This window comes from Gossypium hirsutum, chromosome A07, assembly GCF_007990345.1.
Source record: "Gossypium hirsutum isolate 1008001.06 chromosome A07, Gossypium_hirsutum_v2.1, whole genome shotgun sequence".
In the NCBI taxonomy this organism is placed as follows: domain Eukaryota; kingdom Viridiplantae; phylum Streptophyta; class Magnoliopsida; order Malvales; family Malvaceae; genus Gossypium; species Gossypium hirsutum.
The window spans coordinates 86485851-86507764 of NC_053430.1; the positions used below are offsets into that span (position 1 = coordinate 86485851).

At 32.5% G+C, this 21914-nt stretch overlaps 2 protein-coding genes across 7 annotated transcripts; one reads left to right on the forward strand and one right to left on the reverse strand.

The window, feature by feature from the left end:
* The first annotated feature begins 16163 nt into the window (after window positions 1–16163).
* LOC107955637 (oxygen-dependent coproporphyrinogen-III oxidase, chloroplastic) lies at window positions 16164–21319 on the forward strand. 6 transcript variants are annotated; one of them, XM_016891440.2, is made up of 9 exons: window positions 16164–16739; window positions 16826–16901; window positions 17215–17309; window positions 17803–17886; window positions 18238–18325; window positions 18419–18528; window positions 18634–18732; window positions 18868–18957; window positions 19096–19271. In XM_016891440.2, exons 1-8 carry the CDS (start codon window positions 16227–16229, stop codon window positions 18934–18936), a joined length of 1134 nt encoding a protein of 377 aa, XP_016746929.2. In that variant the 5' UTR covers window positions 16164–16226; the 3' UTR covers window positions 18937–18957; window positions 19096–19271. The 6 variants fall into 6 exon arrangements, 4 of the variants coding, with proteins under 4 accessions (XP_016746929.2, XP_040972466.1, XP_040972465.1 ...); XR_005929829.1 differs by having other exon boundaries at window positions 16174–16739; window positions 18419–18543; window positions 18864–18957; XR_005929828.1 differs by lacking the exon at window positions 19096–19271 and adding an exon at window positions 20422–21319 and having other exon boundaries at window positions 16175–16739; window positions 18419–18543; window positions 18864–18957.
* On the reverse strand, window positions 20083–21507 carry LOC107955638 (formin-like protein 7). Its single transcript, XM_016891441.2, has 3 exons — window positions 21289–21507; window positions 20436–21182; window positions 20083–20336 (listed from the first exon to the last, which is right to left on the reverse strand). The coding sequence occupies exons 1-3, from the start codon at window positions 21365–21367 to the stop codon at window positions 20305–20307; spliced, it is 858 nt and encodes a 285-aa protein (XP_016746930.1). The 5' UTR covers window positions 21368–21507; the 3' UTR covers window positions 20083–20304.
* Window positions 21508–21914: the final 407 nt, after the last annotated feature.

Below are 21914 nucleotides of genomic sequence, written 5' to 3' on the forward strand. Positions count from 1 at the left end.
ATAAGCAACTATAACATTGCTTATAAATGAGACAACATAAGATAGATATTTATAAAACTTAAAGTTAAAATATATATTATAATATTATAATATATATCTTCCTTATTAAGTATATATATTATATTATATATTATAATAAGTAAATATAATAAATAAAAGAAACAAAAAGAAAGACAGAAGGTTAAACGAAATAGAAAGAAAAAGAAAGCAAAAGAAAAAGAGAAAGAAGGAAGGAGAAAGATACAAATTATAATATTATAATATATATATCTTCCTTATTAAGTATATATTATATTATATATTATAATAAGTAAATATAATAAATAAAAGAAACAAAAAGAAAGACAGAAGGTTAAACGAAATAGAAAGAAAAAGAAAGCAAAAGAAAAAGAGAAAGAAGGAAGGAGAAAGATACAAAGCTAGGGATTTCAATTGTTCAAAGCTCAATTGGTTAGTCAATTCAGTCCCTTTTTCTTGTAATTTTTATGTTTTTGGAATTTCAGTATTAAAAACTACCCGACCCATGTCAAAATTTTAGAAATTATTGAGTTTTTAGATGTTGTTAATGTTGGATAATTTTAGTATTAGGGATTAAATTGATAGATTTTTAAGTTAGAAATGAAAAAGGATTGAATTGTATAATAAATTGTAAATTTTGAGTAATAGGGACTAAATTGTGAAAAATGCAAAATTTAGAAATTTATGTGAAAATAGGGAGTTGAATTTAGTCTAAAGTGGAATTTGCTTGAAAATAAAGAATTAAATGTGAAGAATAAAAGTTAGTCTCGGTTTAGGGACTGAATTGAAATTTAGGCAATATGTGAGTAAAAATTGAAATATTCAATATGAAATTGAATTGTGTTGTATTGATGATTTTTAATTGTTTTAATTTCGTAGCTAACCTTGTATCGGAACCCTCGACTAAAAAGGGAAAAGATAAAGTCGACGAGGAATAGCTCGGAATTTTCGATTTGTATGTCTATAATCTGAATTTTGTTGTTAATTGTTATAATTCAATTTAATGTATATGATAAGTGTTGAGGTGAGAATTGTATTTTGCAATTGAAATCGATTGATTTAGTATGTGATGAATTTATTAAATTTATATTGATTGAATTGGTATATATATTGAATATATATTGATTATTTGAATTGAATTGAATATTGGTTGTATTTTGAAAGTGAAATTAAACCCTATTAACTGTATCGGGCTGAGTCGGATATAGATGGCATGCCATAGGATTGGAAAAGTTCAGGGATTTCTTCGACTTCGAGTCGATGAGACACTGGGTGTCAATTTATTACTTCAGATATATTCGATGAGGCACTGGATGCCAATTTACTTCGGTTTAGCCGATGAGACATTGGGTGTCAAATTATACTTTGAATTATCCGATGAGGCACTGGGTGCCAAACTGGTGTGTTTGGTTGAATCTGTATATCCGTCCGAGTCCGAGTTGTGTTAATAGGGGTAATTAATTGAAATTGCATTATGATTTATGTTAGATGATATTGTATGTGAAATGAAAATGGGACAGTGAATTGAAATATGGATTGAGGCACATAAATTGTGTATTCATGAATTGGACATGGAATGAACAAAATTATTGTTTAAATGATATGTGTATTATATTGTGAAGAGCTATTTATATAGCAAATATGAGAATTGAGATATTGTGAAACAAATGAAATGTGATATGGTTATTCAAATATTTAGATTGTATATTCATGATTTCATTTTTTTTTATATTCGGATTATAAAAATACCATTGAGTTTTACTTAGCGTATGGTTTTGTTTTCTGTGCGCAGGTTAGGTACTAAATTTTGATCGCCGATTCAGCATCCAACAATGGTCCCGAACTCAAACGTGGTGATGTTTTATCCTTTTGTGTCGGCATGCACCTAGGGTGTCTAAATAATAATTATTTTATGGTTTGATTGTAAAGTAAATGGGATTATAAGTTTAACATTGGTTGGTTATATACATATAATATGTGTTTATGTTTGAGGCCATATTATGGCATATTTTAAGTTAATGCTAAAATGAACATGATTTAGGTAAAATAGATTAAATTTGACATGTTTACAAGTTGGATTTGAATGATGTTCTATTGATATGTTTTATTGATATAATTGTGGTACCTATGAGGTACGTTGGTTAGGCACCTAGGATGATTATTATGACATGCTTTGGGTGCGTTTGATTGTGTTTTGAAATTATGTCTGTTTGATCGGTAATGCTCCGAAACCCTATTCTGGCGATGGATGTAGGTTAAGGGTATTACAAAATTCCTTAAGCATACTTAAGGGACCATCTTTCACGAGTCTAGTGATTGTTTCTTCGTTAATATGACCAAGTCTTAAGTGCCTTAGGTACCCCTCATTAGAGTGAGAAGTTTTAAGCTTTTTATTCACTATTTTAGTTTGAAGCATCGAGTATTTATTTGGTTTGATAAAGTAGAGATCATTTTCCATCCATCAATAACAAATTAAAGAATGATTTTTATGAATAGCAATCCCTTTTATTGAATGTCAATGTATAACCGTCATAAAATAAATATGCTACAGAAATTAAATTCCTCTTAAATTAGGTACATAAAACACGTTCTTTAAAACAATCTTCGTAAAATTATCAAAATGTAAAATAATTCTTTCCACTGCTTTGGCTCAAACATAGCTCCTATCTCCGGTCCTCAACGAGAGGCTCCTGTCACGTAAACTTCTCGTTTCACTGAACCCTTGAAAAGAAACACACACATGGTTAGTGGCTTTAGAATCAATATCCTAATTGTCAATTGATTCTCCCACTAAGCAAGCTTTAGCCACAAAGAGTTTCATACCTTTGCCCTTTTCGACTAGGTAATCCAAATACATCTTGCAGTTTGATTTGAAATGCCCTTTCTTGTTGCAGAAGAAACATTTTATCTTTTTAGCATCTTTTGACTTCTTAGCATTCTTCCTATCTATACGTTGGAACCGAAGAATTAATCAGTTTTTTCTTTCCCTTAGCTTTCTGTTTCTCCTTAAAGAATGAGCGCCCACAGCTAAGTTTGTCTCAAGTTTCTCCTGAACCTACTTACCACCATTCAGCATCAACTCATAGGATTGTAATTCATTCATAAGCTGAGTTAAGGTAAGCATCTTATTCCCCCAGTTGTAAGCGGCCTAAAACCAGCAAATTTATTTGTTAATGATTTGAACAATATTTCAATTTACGTGTTCAGGTTTAATTCAGCCCAATTTTCCTCTACTTCTACAAAGAATCCCATCAGCTTAAGCATATATTCTTTGACTGGAGTGTCAATTTTCTATTGAGAGTTCGTCAAATTTGTAATAGCAGATTGTCGAGCCAATACAACTTGGCCTTTGAGCAAATCTTCCAATTTTTTCATGATCTCTTGGGTAGTATGAAAATTCTCATATTGCTTTTGCGATACACTACTCATGTTAGCTAACATATAACATTGAACAATCGAGTCAGAATCTCTCCAAGGATTTCTCACTTTGGGCTGAGCTTCATGAGGGCACGTTTCGTCAAGAACGAATTTGTGTTTCTCATTACTGAGAACTATCAACAAGTTCCGTTTCCATTCTCAAAATTTATCCCTATTTAATTTATTATTAGTAAGAATGCTAATAAGAGGAGTATGAGACATTTTTGAACTGAGAAAATAAAGGTTTCACTAATTACTATCTTTGTATTAAGTAAATATTTTTCATTTCAGCAACGTAGTGTGGCTAGTGTAGGAACCGGCTCGAAACTTTATCTTGCTATCACTTAAGGACCGTCAATGGAGGTCGTAGGTCTTGTTCAATAATTTTCTCCCACTCAATATATTAAAAAACATGCAATGTTTTTTTTTATCCCAAATTTCAAGAATGACCATACAATAGTCCTAGTGACATTGTTACCTAATCCAAATGACATGCTTCCAATATACGCATGACATACTATGAAAATTTTATAATATCCATTCATCAGAATTAATCAATCTTAAAACAAACAATTTTGATTCTCCACGGTTTTTCTTTTAAGGGAAAAACCGAAGAAGTAAATGCGAACCGTGCACCAGGTAAGGTCCCAGTAAAAAGAGGTGAGTAAAATTTGACCACTTAAAAACCAAGTCTTTCCTAGCCAGAGCCAATCCTAGACATGCAACTTATCATTACCACACTTCTCACAGTTATTGAACAACCTAAAGAAGTGAATAGAATAATACAACACATGTATTTTCTCATTACCACTCTTTTATTTTTAATCAATCAACTGTGGATCATCTCATATATATATATATCACAATTATAACATTACATAATATAAATATTATAAACAATTATAAAATAGATATATAATGAGATAGGTAATTAAAATAAAAATACCAGCCAAGGTTTCCATGGTTCTATTTCTAAAAGATAAATGGAAAAATAAAATTTTATAATTTTTCACCACAAGGCATTCCTTGGGTCTTCAACCGTCATCACATCTTTTCCTTGCCAATGACTCTTTTTGGAAAAATTACATTTAAGTCCTAATCGTTTTCGGCTCACAAGAATTTTATGAATTTAAAAAAAAAGTCATATATAGAGATGATAGTACACGATCTATTTCTTAAGAACCACAACTTTGGAAATAAAAAACAATTATATAATAAATATATAATATCACATTCATTCCTATATATAACTCAAAACATGCAAAAGATCTAAAGAATGTTACTTTCTATGTAATTAAATCATTCAAGAAGAAGAGAAATTTATTTTAATTATCTGTTTATATTTATAGATAGAATACAACCTGGCTCTGATACTAGTTTTTAGAAAACGTAGCGAAAAATAAATTTAGAGAAAAAACTAGAGTTTTAAATTTTTTTCCAGAATAAGATCTTGATTGTGATATCTAAAGTAATAAACATTTAGTCAGAATTGTACCATTTCGATTTGTCTAGGATGAACGCTTCGACCGAGTAGTCTTCTCTACTATCTTCAAGCTCACATTTGCCAAGTGTAGGTTCGCTTCGAATTATAAAATTTCACAACAATTATCAGTGGGGTAATTTTGCAATTTCTCTAAACTTTTGGGTCAAGTTGTAAATAAGAAAAATATCTCTAGAAATTTTCTAACATAATCTCTTTAGAAAGTTTTCTCTCTACAACTTTCTCTTGAATTCAAATATGTGTAAATAATGATCCAAGGCTCTCCTTATATAGGGAGAGTTTAGAGAGTTTGACTATAATTAAACTTAATCACTTTAGTGTTAAATTAATATAATATTTTTCAAAATAAATATTAAATTAAATTTAATATTAAATCTTATTAAAATAATAGAATGTTTATCTACAAAATATGCATTAAATTAAATTTAATATTAAATCTTATTAAAATAATAGAATGCTTATATACAAGAAAAGTATTATTAAATTAATAAAATAATATTAAGATAAGTATTAAATTTAATTTAATATTAAACTATTAAAATAATATTATTTTTAGAATAATTAATCTGAAATCAAATTATCTGGTAGAATTCCAGTAAGAATGTAACTCTTCTACTACTCAACCATTGATTACCAACCATCGCCGGCCATCGGGATGCCACCTTTGCAGCTAGTAGTACTGCTGTGTCTGGTGATGCAGGTGCGACACCATTATAGCACCCCAAGCTGGTTCAACTACTGTCGGTTTGGTTCGGGTCAGTGACGACCCGACCAATCCGATCTAGCCACTAGTTGGATCGTCGGCTCGGTTTCACATATTGGGCCTGGTTCGACCAGTTTTTAGGTCATGATCTCAGTTTTTTTTGGGTTTAGGTCTCGTTTTTTGGGCTCCTGGACCCAATTTACGATCTCAGGTTCAATTTTCAAGTTCAATTACTAATTGGGCCTTGTTTGACTTGAAAATTAATTTCCAAAAATATCATATTAATTTAATTAATTTAATTAATTTAATTAATTAAATTTTACTTAATCAAAATTAATTTTTCTAAAACTCACTTAGATTTTCCAAATTAATTTTTCAAGAAAATTCTTTAATCAAATTCTATAGTTGAACAATTCTTATGACCACTTAATTTAATTCCACATCGAATAAATTGACTCTATTAAATTATTCTCAAAGTCGTAGAATTTTCTTCTGATTCAAATGTAGTCCAATCGAGCTTTTGTTGAGGTAGAAGAGGGACCAATAAAATATATACAATTATGCTCTAGTAATTGCAATTATGTCTAGAAGCATCATTCCAATAATTTGCAATTACTTAATCATGGAGTCAGTTCATAAGAAGTATCATGATTGAAAACTCATTGTATACTCTTTACGAAAGCAATTCATCCAACTGCTTTATCCAATGACCTCGTCATATGTGTGTTACCCTCATATGATATCCTTAATTCCTTTGAGTTAAATCCGTTCACTCAAGACGATCATATTTTATCTCATTGTCACCATTGTGTCTTCTTAATGATTAATATGATTATTGTCAACAAATGACTGTGATAAATTGCTCATTCGAGAACAAACAACATATGGCCATGTTCCAAATTTATCAATCCATACAATGCTAGTGAGATGATATCATTAACTCTTTAATTGAGCCATGACTTCCACTGTTGCTAGTAAAGCCGTGCCATACACAAGTCATGTACTGAACATACCGACTATGGGCTCGATCATATTTAGAGCATAAACCTCCACTTATATCAAAGCACATGAGTTGCATACGCATAGTCAATGACTAAGGGATTTAGGTAAATCACACCATGAATGTCACAAGTGAATTAATTTACAAACGGATTCAGAATTAATTCATCATGTGTCCAGTCCAATGTATCATTCTACCAATGAATACATCTATGTCTCTACTCGTGGAGTCAACTGCTCCGATAGTCAAGACTAGCCATCTCCCTAATTGGAATTATAAATGACATAATAATTCTTTTCAGTATTTGAATCAAATGCTCACTTCGATTCTTTTACGGGATTACAAACTTATTTAGATGATCTACTGAAGCAAATTGTCTTTCTCATAATATAAACGTTCTTTACAATGTCACTTATCTTCAATTTGAACTTTAGACAATCAATGAGCTAATATTTTCTTGTCACAATTTCGCTATGCATGCAAAAATTAAAAGACAGAAAATAGAAAAGGACATAATAGTGAAATGTGAAACTAACTTTATTTATTTAGTCATTGTTCAATTATTTAGTCATTGTTCAAATAAATAGAAAATAATTACATGTTTACTACAATATGGGCACATTTCCCAACAATTCTCCCCAAGGTAAGGATACTTCATAGTAAGTATAAATACACTCTTTATTGTATCGATACTATAGCCTTTAACGATCACTAAAATTAGGCATTAAAGGCCCAATGTATCGATACCCCTTCAAATGTATCGATACCTTTTGTTGTAGGAGTCATTAATGCGTTGGTTTTTTACACCTCTAATAGCTCTATTCAATTTCTCAACAACCACAATGGTTGAAAATCAATTATGGGTTATAAATACCATCTTCCAAAGCTTCTATAACAAAAAGAGAGATTATAAAAGATCAAGAGCTATCAAGAAAGATAAAAAACTTTTATACCAACATTTGTGCTTTAAATTATTCATCTTTTTCTTGTGTGAGCATTCTTTTATTCTATCAGCTCAAGTTTTGTTATTGTGTAAGTGCTTAATTGGAAAACATCCTAATCTTGTAAGGATTGTTTTTTTTTTATTTGCTCATTTGTCTACTCTTTTGAAAGAGTTTAAGTCTTATGATTTGGGTAGAAATCTTGAGGGAATTGTAAGGCCAAACCTTGTCCTCAAAGGTTAATCAAAGTAGTGAATTTGGGAAAATTCTTAGTGGTAGAAATCTAAGGTAGTGGACTAGATAATTGGGGTTGAACCACTATAAATTATTGTGTTTATTGTCTCATTTTTTTATTCTTGCTTCCACAAAATTTTAAAAGGCCAATTCACTCCTCTCTTGGCTATTTCGGTTGATTGATAGAGCAAACAAAATGATTAATTGAAAATCTCAAATATTTGAGTTTGAACCGCAAACATAATCACATGAAAAGTGGGTCAGTTTACGATTGAGGTTGAAAATTGCTTTTGAAAAGTACTATGAGAAAGTGCTTTGAAAAAGTTTAACAGTGTTTACCATTATTGTTAAAAAGTACTTTTGAGAAGATAAAATGTCTATTTTAGACATGATGCAGTAAGATAGAATATATATTTAAATGATACTTATATAGGATTATCTATATGACATGAAATATATACACTTCAATTATAATAAAAATCATATGCAAATATACCCATTACAAATTAAAGTATATATATGAGGGCAAATAACTGTGTACTCAATATAAATATTACAAAAAAACCAAATATATTACTTTCCTGATTCAAAATGAGTTTATTAAACTATAAGTAATGCCATCCCTTATTGATTCCATTTCGTAACTAGATGATTTGTTTAATTCACCATCATCATAACTTTCTCCATTATGCACATCTTCTGGGTCTAAAATATTCTCATATGCTTCATCATTAATTTCATATTCCATAAAACCTGCATCACCTTGGCCTACATGTTTTCGAATAAAATTGTGTATTACCATTGTAGCAATAATAATCAACCTTTGTTTTTTGAAACTATAACTCGAAATATAGCTTAAAATGACCTATTTTTTAAAATACCCTAACAGTTCGCTCAATCATACCATGCAATGATGACTGTGAATGATTGAATACCTCTTCTTTACCAGATATAGATCTACCTTTATAAAAGTTAGGTAGATGATATCTTTGTCCTCTATATGGTTTGAGAAAGCCTTTCATTTAAGTATATCTAGAATCACTAAGATAATATTTTCCTATACATCATAAGATAATAAAAATAACTCTAAAATGTATACTCAAAGAATTTATAGATTATTTTAAAAAATAAATATTTCAAATATTTTACCATTTGGTGCGTGTTGAAATTTAAGTCCTGGATCTCGAATTGCATTAAGAAATATTCTAGTTTCATGCGCTGACCTTTCCTATCTAGCCACTACAAAGGTGAAGCACATATTAAAATCTCATATTGCCATGACATTTTGAGTTAGGACACATTTTCTTTTGATATAGGGAAATTGTTCATTTGGTGTAAGAATAATAACAATATGTGTACAGTCAATTGTACCTATGCAATCCTAAACAAATATGATCAAATATCAACATGCAGTTATATCAATGCTACTCCTTAAAATCAAATTTAATGTTATAATATTAAAATTTTACCTTAAAATGTGGCATGTATCTAGAACTAGTACATATTTGTTCTAGTACTGAGCTATGTTAAAGTTGTGTGACTCAAATTCATGTTAAAAATAAAATACAAGTGGTAGGATAAGGGGATCTACGAGGGCTTCCTCTATTTGATGTTGATTAGAATAAGGTGTTTTAACCTTACTATATTAATTCTTTTTTACTTTGAATAGAATAAGGTTTTAAACCTATAAATAGATATAATCGTCTCTCGTCTTGTATCATTCGAATTTGACATAGAGAATTTTCTTCTCCTTTGCCTATGGTTTTTTCCCAAAAGGGTTTCCACATAAAATTATATGTGTTCTATTTTTCTTTCTTTCCTTTACAACACATTGTCTTTGTCAATGTTTTATTTTCACAATTTGTATCAGAGCTTTTTGGGTTACTTATATCGATCATGATAATAACGTCACTGAAGTATGAAATTCCATTGTTAGATCGCAATACTAGATTTGCGTTGTGGTAAAAAAAGATGCAGGTAGATCTTGCGCAGATGGATTTGGAGGATGCCTTGCTAGGGATAGATAAGGTGCCTTCGACATTGATGGATGAAGAAAAAAAGCGTAAAGATTGAAAATTTTTAACGCAATTACATTTATTTTTGTCTAACAAAATTCTATAAGATGTGATGAAGGAGAAGATCATTGCTGTATTACGGGCAAAACTGCAGCAACTATGCATGTCAAAAACCTTGACTAGTAAGTTACATATGAAGCAGCGTTTTTATACTCATTATTTGAAGGAATGTGCGACTGTGCACGAACACTTAACTGTGTTTAAAGAAATTGTCTCGAATTTGGAGGCCATGGAGGTTCAGTATGATAAAGAAGATTTAGGGTTGATTCTACTTTGTTCATTACTCTCATCTTATTCAATCTTTAGAGACATGATTTTGTATAGTCGCGAATCTCTCATAGTTGATGAGGTCTATACTTCTTTGACCTTGTATGACAAGATGAAACATAGTGGTTGGATTCGACTCTCAGAGAGAGGGTCTCAGTGTTCGTAGGAGACAACAATAAAATACCAATTATGATCGTGGGAGGACAAAGGATCGAAATCCTCACAGTAAATCTAAGGGTAGATCAAGAGAGAGGCTGTAAATCAAAAGGGAAAAGAACTAGAAAAATTTAGTAAAACTGATGTTGTAAAAGACTACAGCGATGGTAAACTCTTAGTTGCTTTTGGCAACAATTCTAAAGTAAGCGAGGAGTGAATTCTTAATTCTAGCTACACCTTCCATATGAGTGCCAATCGGAATTGGTTTACAACTTATGAAATAGTGTCTAAATGTGTTGTTTTGATGGGAAATAATGCTTCATGTAAAATCGCAAGTGTTGGCACAACCAAAATCAAGATGTTCGATGGAGTCGTTAGAACACTTAGTGGCATACAACATGAACCAGAATTAAAGAAGAATTTGATTTCGTTGAGTACTCTTAATTCAAAAGGACACAAATAAAGAGTTGAAAGTAGGGTTTTGAAGATTTCCAAAGGTTCCCTTATTGTGATGAAAGGGCAGAGAAAAATTGCCAAGTTATATGTTTTACAGGGTTCTACTGTTACTGGTGATGCAGTCGTCGCTTCCTCTTCCTTGTCAGATGATGATGTTACTAGAATTTGGCATATGCGTCTAGGGTGTATAAGTGAGAACGACATGGTAGAATTGAGCAAAAGAGGACTTCTTGATGGGCAAAGGATTTAAAAATTGAAGTTCTATGAGCACTACATTTTTGCAAAGCAAAAGAGAGTTCGATTCACTAAAGGAATCCATAACACAAAGGGAACGTTGGATTATATTCATTCTAATCTTTGGGGACCATCTAGAGTGCTTTCGAGAGTTGGAGCTAATTATATGCTAACACTTATTAATGATTTTCTAGAAAATTTTGGGCGTTCTTTCTGAAGTAGAAAAGCAATGTGTTTTCCGCATTCAAGTCTTGGAAAACTGTGGTTGAGAAACAGACAGGAAAATAGATAAAACACCTCCGCACTGATAATAGCTTGGAGTTTTGTTATGATGAGTTCAACAAATTTGACAAATCAGAAGGGATCATGAGACACTTGACAACTTGTCATACTCCACAGCAAAACGGTGTTGTAGAACAAATGAACTAAATGATCATAGAGAAGGTTAGATGTATGTTGTCAAATGCTAATTTACCGAAATCGTTTTGGGCTGAAATAACCTCTATTGCATTTTTTTGGTCAATCGATCTACATCCATTGTCATTGAAAAAAAGATGCTACAAGAGGTATGGTCTGGTAATCATGCTGATTATTCTGATTTAAATATTTTTTGTTGTCCTGCGTATGCTCATGTTGATGATGGAAAATTAGAACCGAGATCCATTAAATGCGTTTTTTTATGTTATAAGGTTGGTGTAAAAGGATATAAGTTATGGTGTCTTGAAATATAAAAGTTTTGATTAGCAGAAATGTTATTTTTTTATGAAACTGCTATGCTGCCTAACTTATTTCTTAAAGACTCTTCAAATAAATAACAACAAAAGCGGGTGGAACTTCATATTGATCCAGTATCTACAACAGAGTCGACTCCTCAAGATAGTATAGAAATCAAAATAGAGTCGCTTCTTCACCACAATATTCTATTGCAAAAAACAAAACTAGAAGAGAAATTAAACCTCTAAAAAGGTATGCTGAGGCTGATGTAGTTGCTTATGCTTTAAATGTGGCTGAAGATATAGATGCAAATCAAGAGCAATTTACTTATTCCGAGGCAGTTAGATGTGAAGACTCAGAAAAGTGGATGTTTTTCATGCAAGAAAAGATAGAATCACTCCACAAGAACAGAACATGTAATCTTGTGAAGCTTCCTAAAGGTAAGAAAGTTGTTCATTGTAAACGGGTGTTCAAGAGGAAAGAAGGGACTCCAGGAGTTGAAAAACCTATATATAAAGCAATACATGTTGCAAAGGTTTACAATCAGATTCTAGGTGTGGACGTCACAGATATGTTTTCTCCAGTTGTGAAGAATAGTACGATTCGAGCCTTGCTTGGTATTGTGGCCATGTATGATTTGGAGCCCAAATAGTTAGATGTAAAAATAACGTTCTTGCATGGAGAACTTGAGGAAGATATTTACATGCAACAACCAGAGGGCTTTACAGTATCAGAAAAAGATGACTATGTTTGCCTGCTGAAAAAGTCCCTTTATGGCTTGAAACAGTCACCAAGACAGTGGTACAAGAGGTTTGATTCTTTTATAACTACTCATGATTTCAAAAGAAGCAGCTTTGACAGTTGTATTTATTTTAAGAAAAATAGTGATGGTTCTTTTGTGTATCTACTCTTCTATGTTGATGATATATTGATAGCAGTGAAAGATAAATGAGAGATAAAAAAGGTCAAGGCCCAACTTAGTGAAGAATTTGAGATGAAGGATTTGGGAGCAACAAAGAAAATACTTGGTATAGAGATTCTTAGAGATAGAAAAGCAAATAAATTGTACCTAAGTTAGAAAGAGAACATTGAGAAAGTTCTTTGCAGGTTGAATATGTAGAGTGCTAAGCCTGTTAGTACTCTTTTAGTAGCCCATTTCAGACTTTCATCAGCTTTGTCTCCACAATCAGATGATGAGATTGACTACATGTCACATGTTCCATATTCTAGTGCAGGGGATCTTTTATATATGCTATAAATAGACGTAATTGTATCTCCTCTTGTATTATTTGAATTCAATGTAGTGAATTTTCTTCTCCTCTACCCGTGATTTTTTTTCGAAAGGGTTTTCACCTAAAATCTGTGTATTCTATTTTTCTTTCTTTCCTTTGCGATACATTGCAATTATCGACATTCTATTTTCATAAGCTAAAAGAACAATCATCTGGTGCAATTATATCAATAATCATCTTTGAAACTTTCTCAAGCACAATTCTAAAGTATCAATTTATTGTTCTTTTGAACCTTTGAAATCTCTTTCGACATTAAGAAACTTTTGAACCAAGGTTACAAATATACACAAAGATGCTCAACATTTCTTGAGAAGACATATTTATTAAACCTTGCAAATTGTATTGTGCTTCCAAAACCTTTAGCAAACTTTTGAATACAATACTTGACATTATAAAATTAATCATGCAACATGATTCATGACCACTAAGGATTTCTCAAATCCATGCCTCACCCGACTATTTTGTATAGTTATTTCAATATATATTTCTAATAATGCATTTGCACAGAATAAGTTTCAACACTAAGTAACTTATTAAAATTGTTCACCTTTTGTAAAACCTCATTCCTTTCTTTCTCATCATCACTTTCATCATTATTAGAATCGTTGATGTCACTGTTAATTATAATCTTCACCTCTAAAAAATTTCCTATCAATATTAAATATTTCAACAATATAAGACTAATGCTAAACATAAAGACATCCACCAACATACAAACATAAATAAATAACTAGGCATCATCAGATAAAAATACATCGTCCAACCAAAGAAAGTAAACATCCTTAGCAAACGTAAATAATGTGTCAAATATTATCAATCTCAAATGGACTTGTAATTGTCCAAAGCAAACTAAGGATTAAAACATAACTATTAAAAGTAAAAGGAACCTAGAGAAGTTCAGTGATGCATATCTCAAGGGTTAATAATACTAGAAAATTTCAAACTCTTCTCCACTTCCTTCTTAAATCACCGAACTTTAATATTCAGAGATATTGATAAAAACACATTCACTTCTCCTTGTTGATTAATAACTTGAGAGCGATAAAGTTAATTAGTTTTTGGAATTCCCTTTAACAAGTTATCAAACATTTTGATAAATTATGAAATTCCATATGGATTCATAACAAGAGTCAAGAAAGACATAGTTTGACTCATATTGTCAACTGCACTACATAAATTTTTTATTTTGTTAAGTAATCATGTAACCCCTCCAATTTATTTTGAGAATTTTTAATTTTAAAATGAGATCCAACCTCAATAGATTTCCTTTTTTGATGTAATTGTTAAGGCTCATATTGAAATTCATTAGTGTGATTCATTCCATCTTAGCCACATCTTACTCGTCTTGTCATATGAATATCATTAATTGCATTTTCATCTTTTATTTTCTTCGTGTCTCATTAATATTAGAGAGTGTATCCGAAATATACTGTTCAAAATCAAAATGAAAAAAGAAAAAAAAAAAAAAAGGAGATGAAGGACTTACCTTGAACCGTGGATTAGCTTGGAAGTAGAGATGTCAAAGTAAATGGCCATAATGACGCTTGGCTTTATGGCAGTGTGAATTGAAAGTGCAAAGCTATACGGTTGTAACTATTAATAAGGTTTAAAATGTAAATGTATTGAAAAATCACTTTTATTTTTTTGGGCTTGGATTAAAAAAATCATTTATCAATTTTTTTATTTAAAAGGATGGTTTGGATTGAAATACCCTAGACCATAACATAAACATTAATTTATTCATTTCATTCGATTTTTTTATAAAATAATCCGAAATTTTTTATTAATTGAAAAAACATTCACTTTTTTTATTATACACGTAAATGACCTAAAATGAATAATAAAATTTAGTGGATTTAAAGAGATTGACACCACCACATGCCACGTCAACAAATCATTAGCTGCTAGAATTAAAAAAATTAATTTTTTGGTGAGCCAATCTATTTGGCGTGATTTATATAAATACTACTTTAATACTAGTATTTCTAAATATTTCGGGGGCCAAAAAATAAATAATAGTGGTGGAGCCAAATAGATTAGTGCCACCACCTTTATTATGTTAATATCTTTTTAAGTGATTTTTATTTTAATTTTAAAACTAAAATTATTATATTATTTGGTGGAGCCGTAGAAAATGGTGTGACCAGCATGTTGTCATTTTTTGAGTTTTCGTTTAAATTGTTTTTTTAATAAAAATAAATTTTATTTTGATAGAACTATTCTTTTTGGCGTAATCTAAGGACTATATATACCTCAATGGCAATTCAGTCTAAGGTGAATATTTTTTTTTTAATTTTATTAAGTTAGAGGATGAAAGAGAGGGAGATCATGATTGTTTTTTATTTCATTTTTATGTTTTTGTCTTTCTGTTTATTTAGAAAATTTTATAATTTGAAGGTATGTTTTAATTAACGATAATCTGGCGGAGCTTTGGCAAAAATAAATTTAATAGTCCTTTTCGGGAGTGTAGATCTGATTCTTTAATTTCATATGCGCTGAAAATTTTAAGTCAAAATAGGGGTCTCAGTTGCTAGTGATTTATTTGATAACATGTTCAAATTGATTATGTAAGTCTTTTCGTTGTCTGTGGTAGGACGATAACGAGTTCAAATTGGTTTTGTAGCTAATGAGTGAATTATTTGGGATTCTCTGGGTCATCGAGATGTTTAAAAGTCTATTGGAATCACAAATCGAACCGCATGGGTGAGATTATCAAATATCAGCAGTGTCTGAGCTGCAAAATATTAACACCGAAAAACTTACTCGGTCGACTTACTCATGTTGCAATTAAACATGATATTTTTTAATTTGTAAGACAAAATACTATTGGTCTTGAACAAAATCAAAATCATAGTTTTTTTCATTTAGCTCCACCACTATTATTTATTTTTTGGCTCCCAAAATATTTAGAAATATTAATATTAGAGTGATATTTATATGACTTACGCCAAATAAACTGACTCTATTAAAAAAAAAATAATTTTAACTCTCAGTGATTGGCTGGCATGAGAAATAGGTGACCTTAATTTATTATTATTGTTTTTTTTACTCCAACAACTTTTATTATTAATTTTAGCTAATGAGTCGTTTTTATAATTAATAAAAAAATTTGGAGATTTTTATATAAAAAACGATTTCATTCCCTCCTTTAACCTTTTTTAGTTTCAAAATTTGTGTTAAATTTCTGCAAAACTCATTATCCGTTCCAAAATATTGCAATGCCAACAGCCACTGCTACCCTTTCCGTATCTTTCGCTCCTTCCAAGAAACCTCACTTAAGCTTCTGCCCTTTTGGCGCCACCTCCATCACCCTCACCAATTTCACTTCTCCTCCCATCCGCAGACCCATGACGACCTCCGCCGTTTCCATCGAGAAAGAAACTGTAATCTCCGAGAGGCCCCACACTTTCCTCCGTCAAACCGACGGCGAAGATAACGGGTCCATCAGGTCGCGCTTCCAGAGTATGATACTGGAGATGCAGGAAAGCGTGTGCGGCGCCCTGGAGGCTCTCGACGGAGCCGGGAAGTTCAAGGAGGACGCTTGGACCAGGCCCGGAGGAGGTGGAGGAATTAGCAGAGTGTTGCAAGATGGTGCTGTTTTTGAAAAAGCTGGTGTTAATATCTCTGTTGTTTATGGAGTTATGCCTCCTGAAGCCTATCGAGCTGCCAAGGCTTCTGCTGCCGATCAGAAGCCCGGTCCCGTTCCCTTTTTCGCCGCTGGCATCAGCTCCGTAATTCATCAGTTATCGCTATTTCTTTCAAAGGAGAAAATGCGGATACTTGCTATCGTTTTGGTAACTTTTTTTTTTTGTGGCAGGTTTTGCATCCGAAGAATCCGTTTGCTCCTACATTGCATTTTAATTATAGGTATTTTGAGACTGATGCTCCGAAAGGTACTTACTTTATCGTCAATTATTTATTATTAAGTTCTTGAACAGTGAATATTGAAGTGGTAACTTTAGAACCCGGGTAGTTTTACAGTGTTACCTGATTTCAAGAACTAAGCTTCCGTTAGGTAGAGACTAGAGAGTCGTTATCTATCCCCATAATAATCTAACAAAAACAATGCATTTCTTCTTATTTGCAATTCAGTAGCAATGTATATTATGCTGTATGGTTTGCTTTGGTATGAGTTGCATTAGGCATTTTGAGCTTTGAAGTTAAGTGCTTTAAGCTTAGGTGGTAACCTCTCTTGAAAATGTGCAGATACTCCTGGAGCACCTAGACAATGGTGGTTTGGTGGTGGAACTGATTTGACTCCAGCTTACATCTTTGAGGAGGATGTCAAGCACTTCCATTCAGTAAGTTGGATTTTTCTTCTTTCCATGGTTTTGTGGCAATTTTTTGTATATTATACTAACCCGTAATAAAGCTTGAGAATCTGCTTTTTGCATGATTCAAATACCAAGGAGCTGACGTAGTTAAATTAATTCAAATACTGATACTTTAAGAAAATAGAAAACCAACATGAAGAAATTCAAGTATTTGAGCAAAACCTTCATATTTCAATATCTTACAAATATCATATAGCAGATTTTGTTGTAAGCACATAGATTAAATTCTATAAGAGCAGCAACCTCTGTTCCTTTTACATATTCGTATTAGACGGATAGATACACTGGAGATTAATGTTTCTACTGCTAGTGCATTGCACATCTCAGCCTTATAGAAAACTGCAAAATTCTGTAACTATGCTATGTCTGTATGTGCAGAACATTGATTTAAGTCTTGTAGACTTTGAAAATGAAATGTTTTGCTGAATGTTTGTTTGCTAATGTTGGCATTCTTTTCTAGGTACAAAAAAGGGCTTGTGATAAATTTGATCCATCCTTTTATCCTCAGTTCAAAAAATGGTGTGATGACTACTTTTTCATTAAGGTATGATCTTGCCACAATTTTTTTGGGGTATTTTGTTAGTTTCTATTTATTTCCCTGAGTTTTAGAATATGTGTATAGCATTTGAATTAACAAATGGGCAGATAATCACTTTCTCAAAATGTACATCTTTTAAACGGTTTTCTAGAGTAGGATGGAGGCGGTGCTATTCGGGGTGGAAACGTTGTAATTTTTAGTAACATCAGTAGCCTTCATGGTGATCATATATGTTCTAAAACCTTTCTTTTGATAGAAACATATTCTCTTGTTGCATATTCTCATAATATTACCTGTTTTCCCATTCAATTATGGATTAAAATTTTAAATTCATGTTTACTTTTAATTTTTATGCAGCATCGAGGTAAGAGACGAGGGCTTGGAGGAATATTTTTTGATGATCTAAATGATTATGATCAAGAAATGCTTCTTTCATTTGCCACTGGTAATTCCTCATGACTGAGATTAACTGTTGGATGTTAGCTATTCCAGGGGATTTGCTGTTTTTCTCTGCATCATGTTTCTATTTGATCTGCAGAATGTGCGGATTCTGTGGTTCCTGCATACATACCCATCCTAGAAAAAAGGAAGGATACACCATTTAATGAGAGCCAAAAGGCATGGCAACAGCTTCGGAGTGGCCGCTATGTAGAATTCAACTTGGTTTTGGATTGAGCTATAACTAAACTAGAGAGATTCACATCTAAGATTTCTCCAAACCAGATCCTTATAATTTTGATTTGTTAATGAAAGGTCTATGATCGAGGTACAACATTTGGACTGAAGACAGGAGGTCGAATTGAAAGTATTCTTGTGTCTCTTCCTTTAACTGCACGATGGGAATATGATCATGTAAGCTTTATTTACCTATTTCCATCTTCCCGTCCAAGTAAACTTTGTTACACATTTCGTGAAAATGTTTGTGGTGATATATTACCAAGGAGCTATAACTGATTATGAGAGGCCTATTTCTTGCTTGACAAGCAGAAACCAGAAGAGGGAAGTGAAGAGTGGAAATTGTTAGATGCCTGCATGAATCCTAAGGATTGGATCTGATCCTTATGCATCAACCCCAAGGTATGTCTGATATTGGTTGAGTTTCTTTGTATAATTTTGACGTTTCCTTTTCATTCCCATATTTCCAGTTCCTCCCCCTCGCCCCCCAATTCTCTGTCCTATCTCTTTTTCTATAAGGGGGTCTTTTTCCTGTGGCAGAAGTTGTAGTTATCTTGGTGGTTCTATAGCATTAAGGTGATAGGGGGACTCTTATTATAAACCATGTGAATGTGATCCGATACTTCTTCCTATAATACACATTGTCTAGATGCTACAAATTGCTAACAATATTTTGAATCTGTTGACATCCGTGTTTAATTAAGGAGTTTTCTAGAGATGAGATCTGTTAATGTGTTCAAGCAAAGATGTTAATACAATCTGGTTAGCTATTGGAACTAAGCAGAATTTAAACTCCCATGTAGTACAAAGCCTCTGATTTATAAGTGTTCATTTTGATCTGACATACTTAAACCAATAGTGTTCTATTCATTTTCCCTCCTTTCCTTTCCCCTCCTTTTAAGAGAACCCATTAAAGCACGTGTTTGCTGGTGAATTAGGAATAATAAATAATTAAATATTATAGTTATATTTACATGATAACTCTTTTTCTTTCATGCCTGTTTATATTATTTTCAATTTTTCTTATTTTTGGTATTAAGAATAGTAATCTCAAAATTTTATTCATAATTGTGGTTACATTGGTTTCAGTTAAAGTACAGATTTAGTTCATTGCAAGCGATAGTCAGAAACTTCAAGCATGAATAATGGTTTTGAACATTAAAGTGTGCTTATTTTCCATTAAAAAATTGGTTTTGACAACGGAATAATCTTTTATCTTTCCCCTGTTCCTAATTTTTTAAATGTTTTTTTTAAACCTTAATAAATGAGTTATTTTACTAATTTAATTTAGGAAATCTGAAATTTCTTTAACAATTAATGAGGTAATCCATATTACAAAGATAATATTGACCAAGCAATAATATCTTGTTCATTTCTGGCTTCCCAACCAAAGAAAGTTTGGGAATAAATCTATTTCATAATATTTTGTCTCAAAAATCTGCAATTTTTTCTTTAAATAAAAATTCGCAAGTTTTTGTTTATGCAATTATTTTTGTCTTTGGCAACAAATCATAAGACATTATGATAATCCCTTTTTCTTATATACATTATGATATCATAAAACCATAGACTAATATAAAGGCACTATTCTTTAGACCCTATCAGCTTCATAGAATGAAACAAGCTAATAATTACCAGCTAAATAGGCTGCTCAATAGCTGAATTAAATTGCTATATGTAAGGAAAACTGCTCGTTCAAACTCTGAATAATTGGTCTTCCAAAATGGCTCTTTTGTGTGTCATGGATGATCAGTTGTTTCTGAACTGACATTTACCGAAACCTGTCATTTTTCATTGCAAAAAAAATTGTTACTAAAAATGAGAAATTCATTAGTTTATTTTTCTTCGCATATTGGGAAAGTTCAGATTCAGAAACTTACTAGGATCAACTGTAACAAGCATGGCAGTTCCTCCAAAATCACAAGTGCCACCGCTCCCCTTTTTGTTTTGCCAGTAGCTGTTGAACGCATACGATGCATGAGAGATCATCGTGTTGGGTTGGAAGCAGGCCTGGTTGGGTTGAATCGACTTGCAATCCGCACCAGACCCGCATGCATAATCCATGGCTGCTTGGATCAATGAATCAGGCACTGTTGGCTTAGCCACACACCAAGTACCAGACCGTGACCCTTTGTGTGGGGTAGAACGAGGTGGTGGGTTCAGCACCGGCGGTTCAGAAATGGGTTGGCCTGGAACTTGCTTAGGGGGCGTTGACACATTTTTTGGTGGGTTAGGTTGATGTTGAGGTGGACTTGAGAAAATGCTAGGTGGATTGAACCCATGCTCGGGAGAAGCTGCTTCCGGTGGATTTGCTGGCGGGCTATGGATGATGTTACTCGGTGGTGGAGGTGTTGGTGGGCTGTGGATGATGTTACTTGGTGGTGGAGGTGTCGGTAGGCCGTAACTCGCCGGAGGTGGCAGAGGGTTGGAAGGCGATTGTGGGGTAAATGGAGGAGAGTGGTCAGGCTGAGGAAGTAGTGGTGATAATGAGTCAGAATGTAGTAGGTAGAAAGGTGAGTCAAGGGTATATGGATCACCATCGAAGCCGATACGATCCGTTGTTTTTAGCTTTTCATGGAGGTTTGAGCCTTGGTGCTTCTTCCATATATGAACCATGAGTCTGGCATCTTTACAGAATTTGCACACAAAAGAAACAACAAATCATACGAAGTACATTCATTCAATCCATTGATTGAAAATGAATAGAATGGGAAAACAAAGGAATTTACATACCAGAATGAGTGAAGAGAATGGAGGCTAAAATGCATAAGACTGCATAGAGAAAGCTTAAACAGTGGGGCCTTGACTCCATGGCTAGGGTTGTAACAGAGATGAGCAAGGGTTGGGGGATGATCCAGGCTGAATAAATATATAAGAAGAGGGGCAAAGCACATCTGGTGGACAGGGAGAAGGAAAAAGGAGTGAAACAAGGTGGGGGCAGAAAGGGGAACCGTCAACATAGGGAAACTAAAGAAGATCCAAAGGCAATCAATGCTGTAATCAGATTCTAATAATTTCTTTCAGCTTCGTAGAATATATGCTTGCTTGGGCATGGGGAAAATTGGAGGGTTTTCAACTTTTGATTTTGCTTGCTTTCTACTCAGACAAAGAATACTACTTATTTGATATTCATTAAGCATCCGATGAAAATAAGGGTGCGTTTGGTTCGCTGTATTGGATTAGAGGTGTATTGGGATTAGAAGTGTATTGGATTAGAGGTGTAATAGCTAATTCACTGTTTGGTTGAATGTAATGGAATAGAGGCGTAATAGTAATTTTGTGTTTGGTTGAATGGAATAGAGGTGTAATAGCATAATGGAAAAAACTAAAATGACTAGAATACCCTTAGCATAAAATTG

Excerpts from the sequence above, each read along its gene's own strand:
- LOC107955637 (XM_041116532.1), top strand. The coding sequence starts at position 16,227 with ATGCCAACAGCCACTGCTACCCTTTCCGTATCTTTCGCTCCTTCCAAG. Across the intron at positions 17,310-17,802 it reads ATGTCAAGCACTTCCATTCA|GTACAAAAAAGGGCTTGTGA; the intron begins GTAAGTTGGATT and ends ATTCTTTTCTAG. Across the intron at positions 18,326-18,418 it reads GCTTCTTTCATTTGCCACTG|AATGTGCGGATTCTGTGGTT; the intron begins GTAATTCCTCAT and ends TTTGATCTGCAG.
- LOC107955638 (XM_016891441.2), bottom strand. The coding sequence starts at position 21,367 with ATGGAGTCAAGGCCCCACTGTTTAAGCTTTCTCTATGCAGTCTTATGC. Across the intron at positions 21,183-21,288 it reads CATTCTCTTCACTCATTCTG|ATGCCAGACTCATGGTTCAT; the intron begins GTATGTAAATTC and ends AATTCTGTAAAG. Across the intron at positions 20,337-20,435 it reads GCTTGTTACAGTTGATCCTA|GTTTCGGTAAATGTCAGTTC; the intron begins GTAAGTTTCTGA and ends GAAAAATGACAG.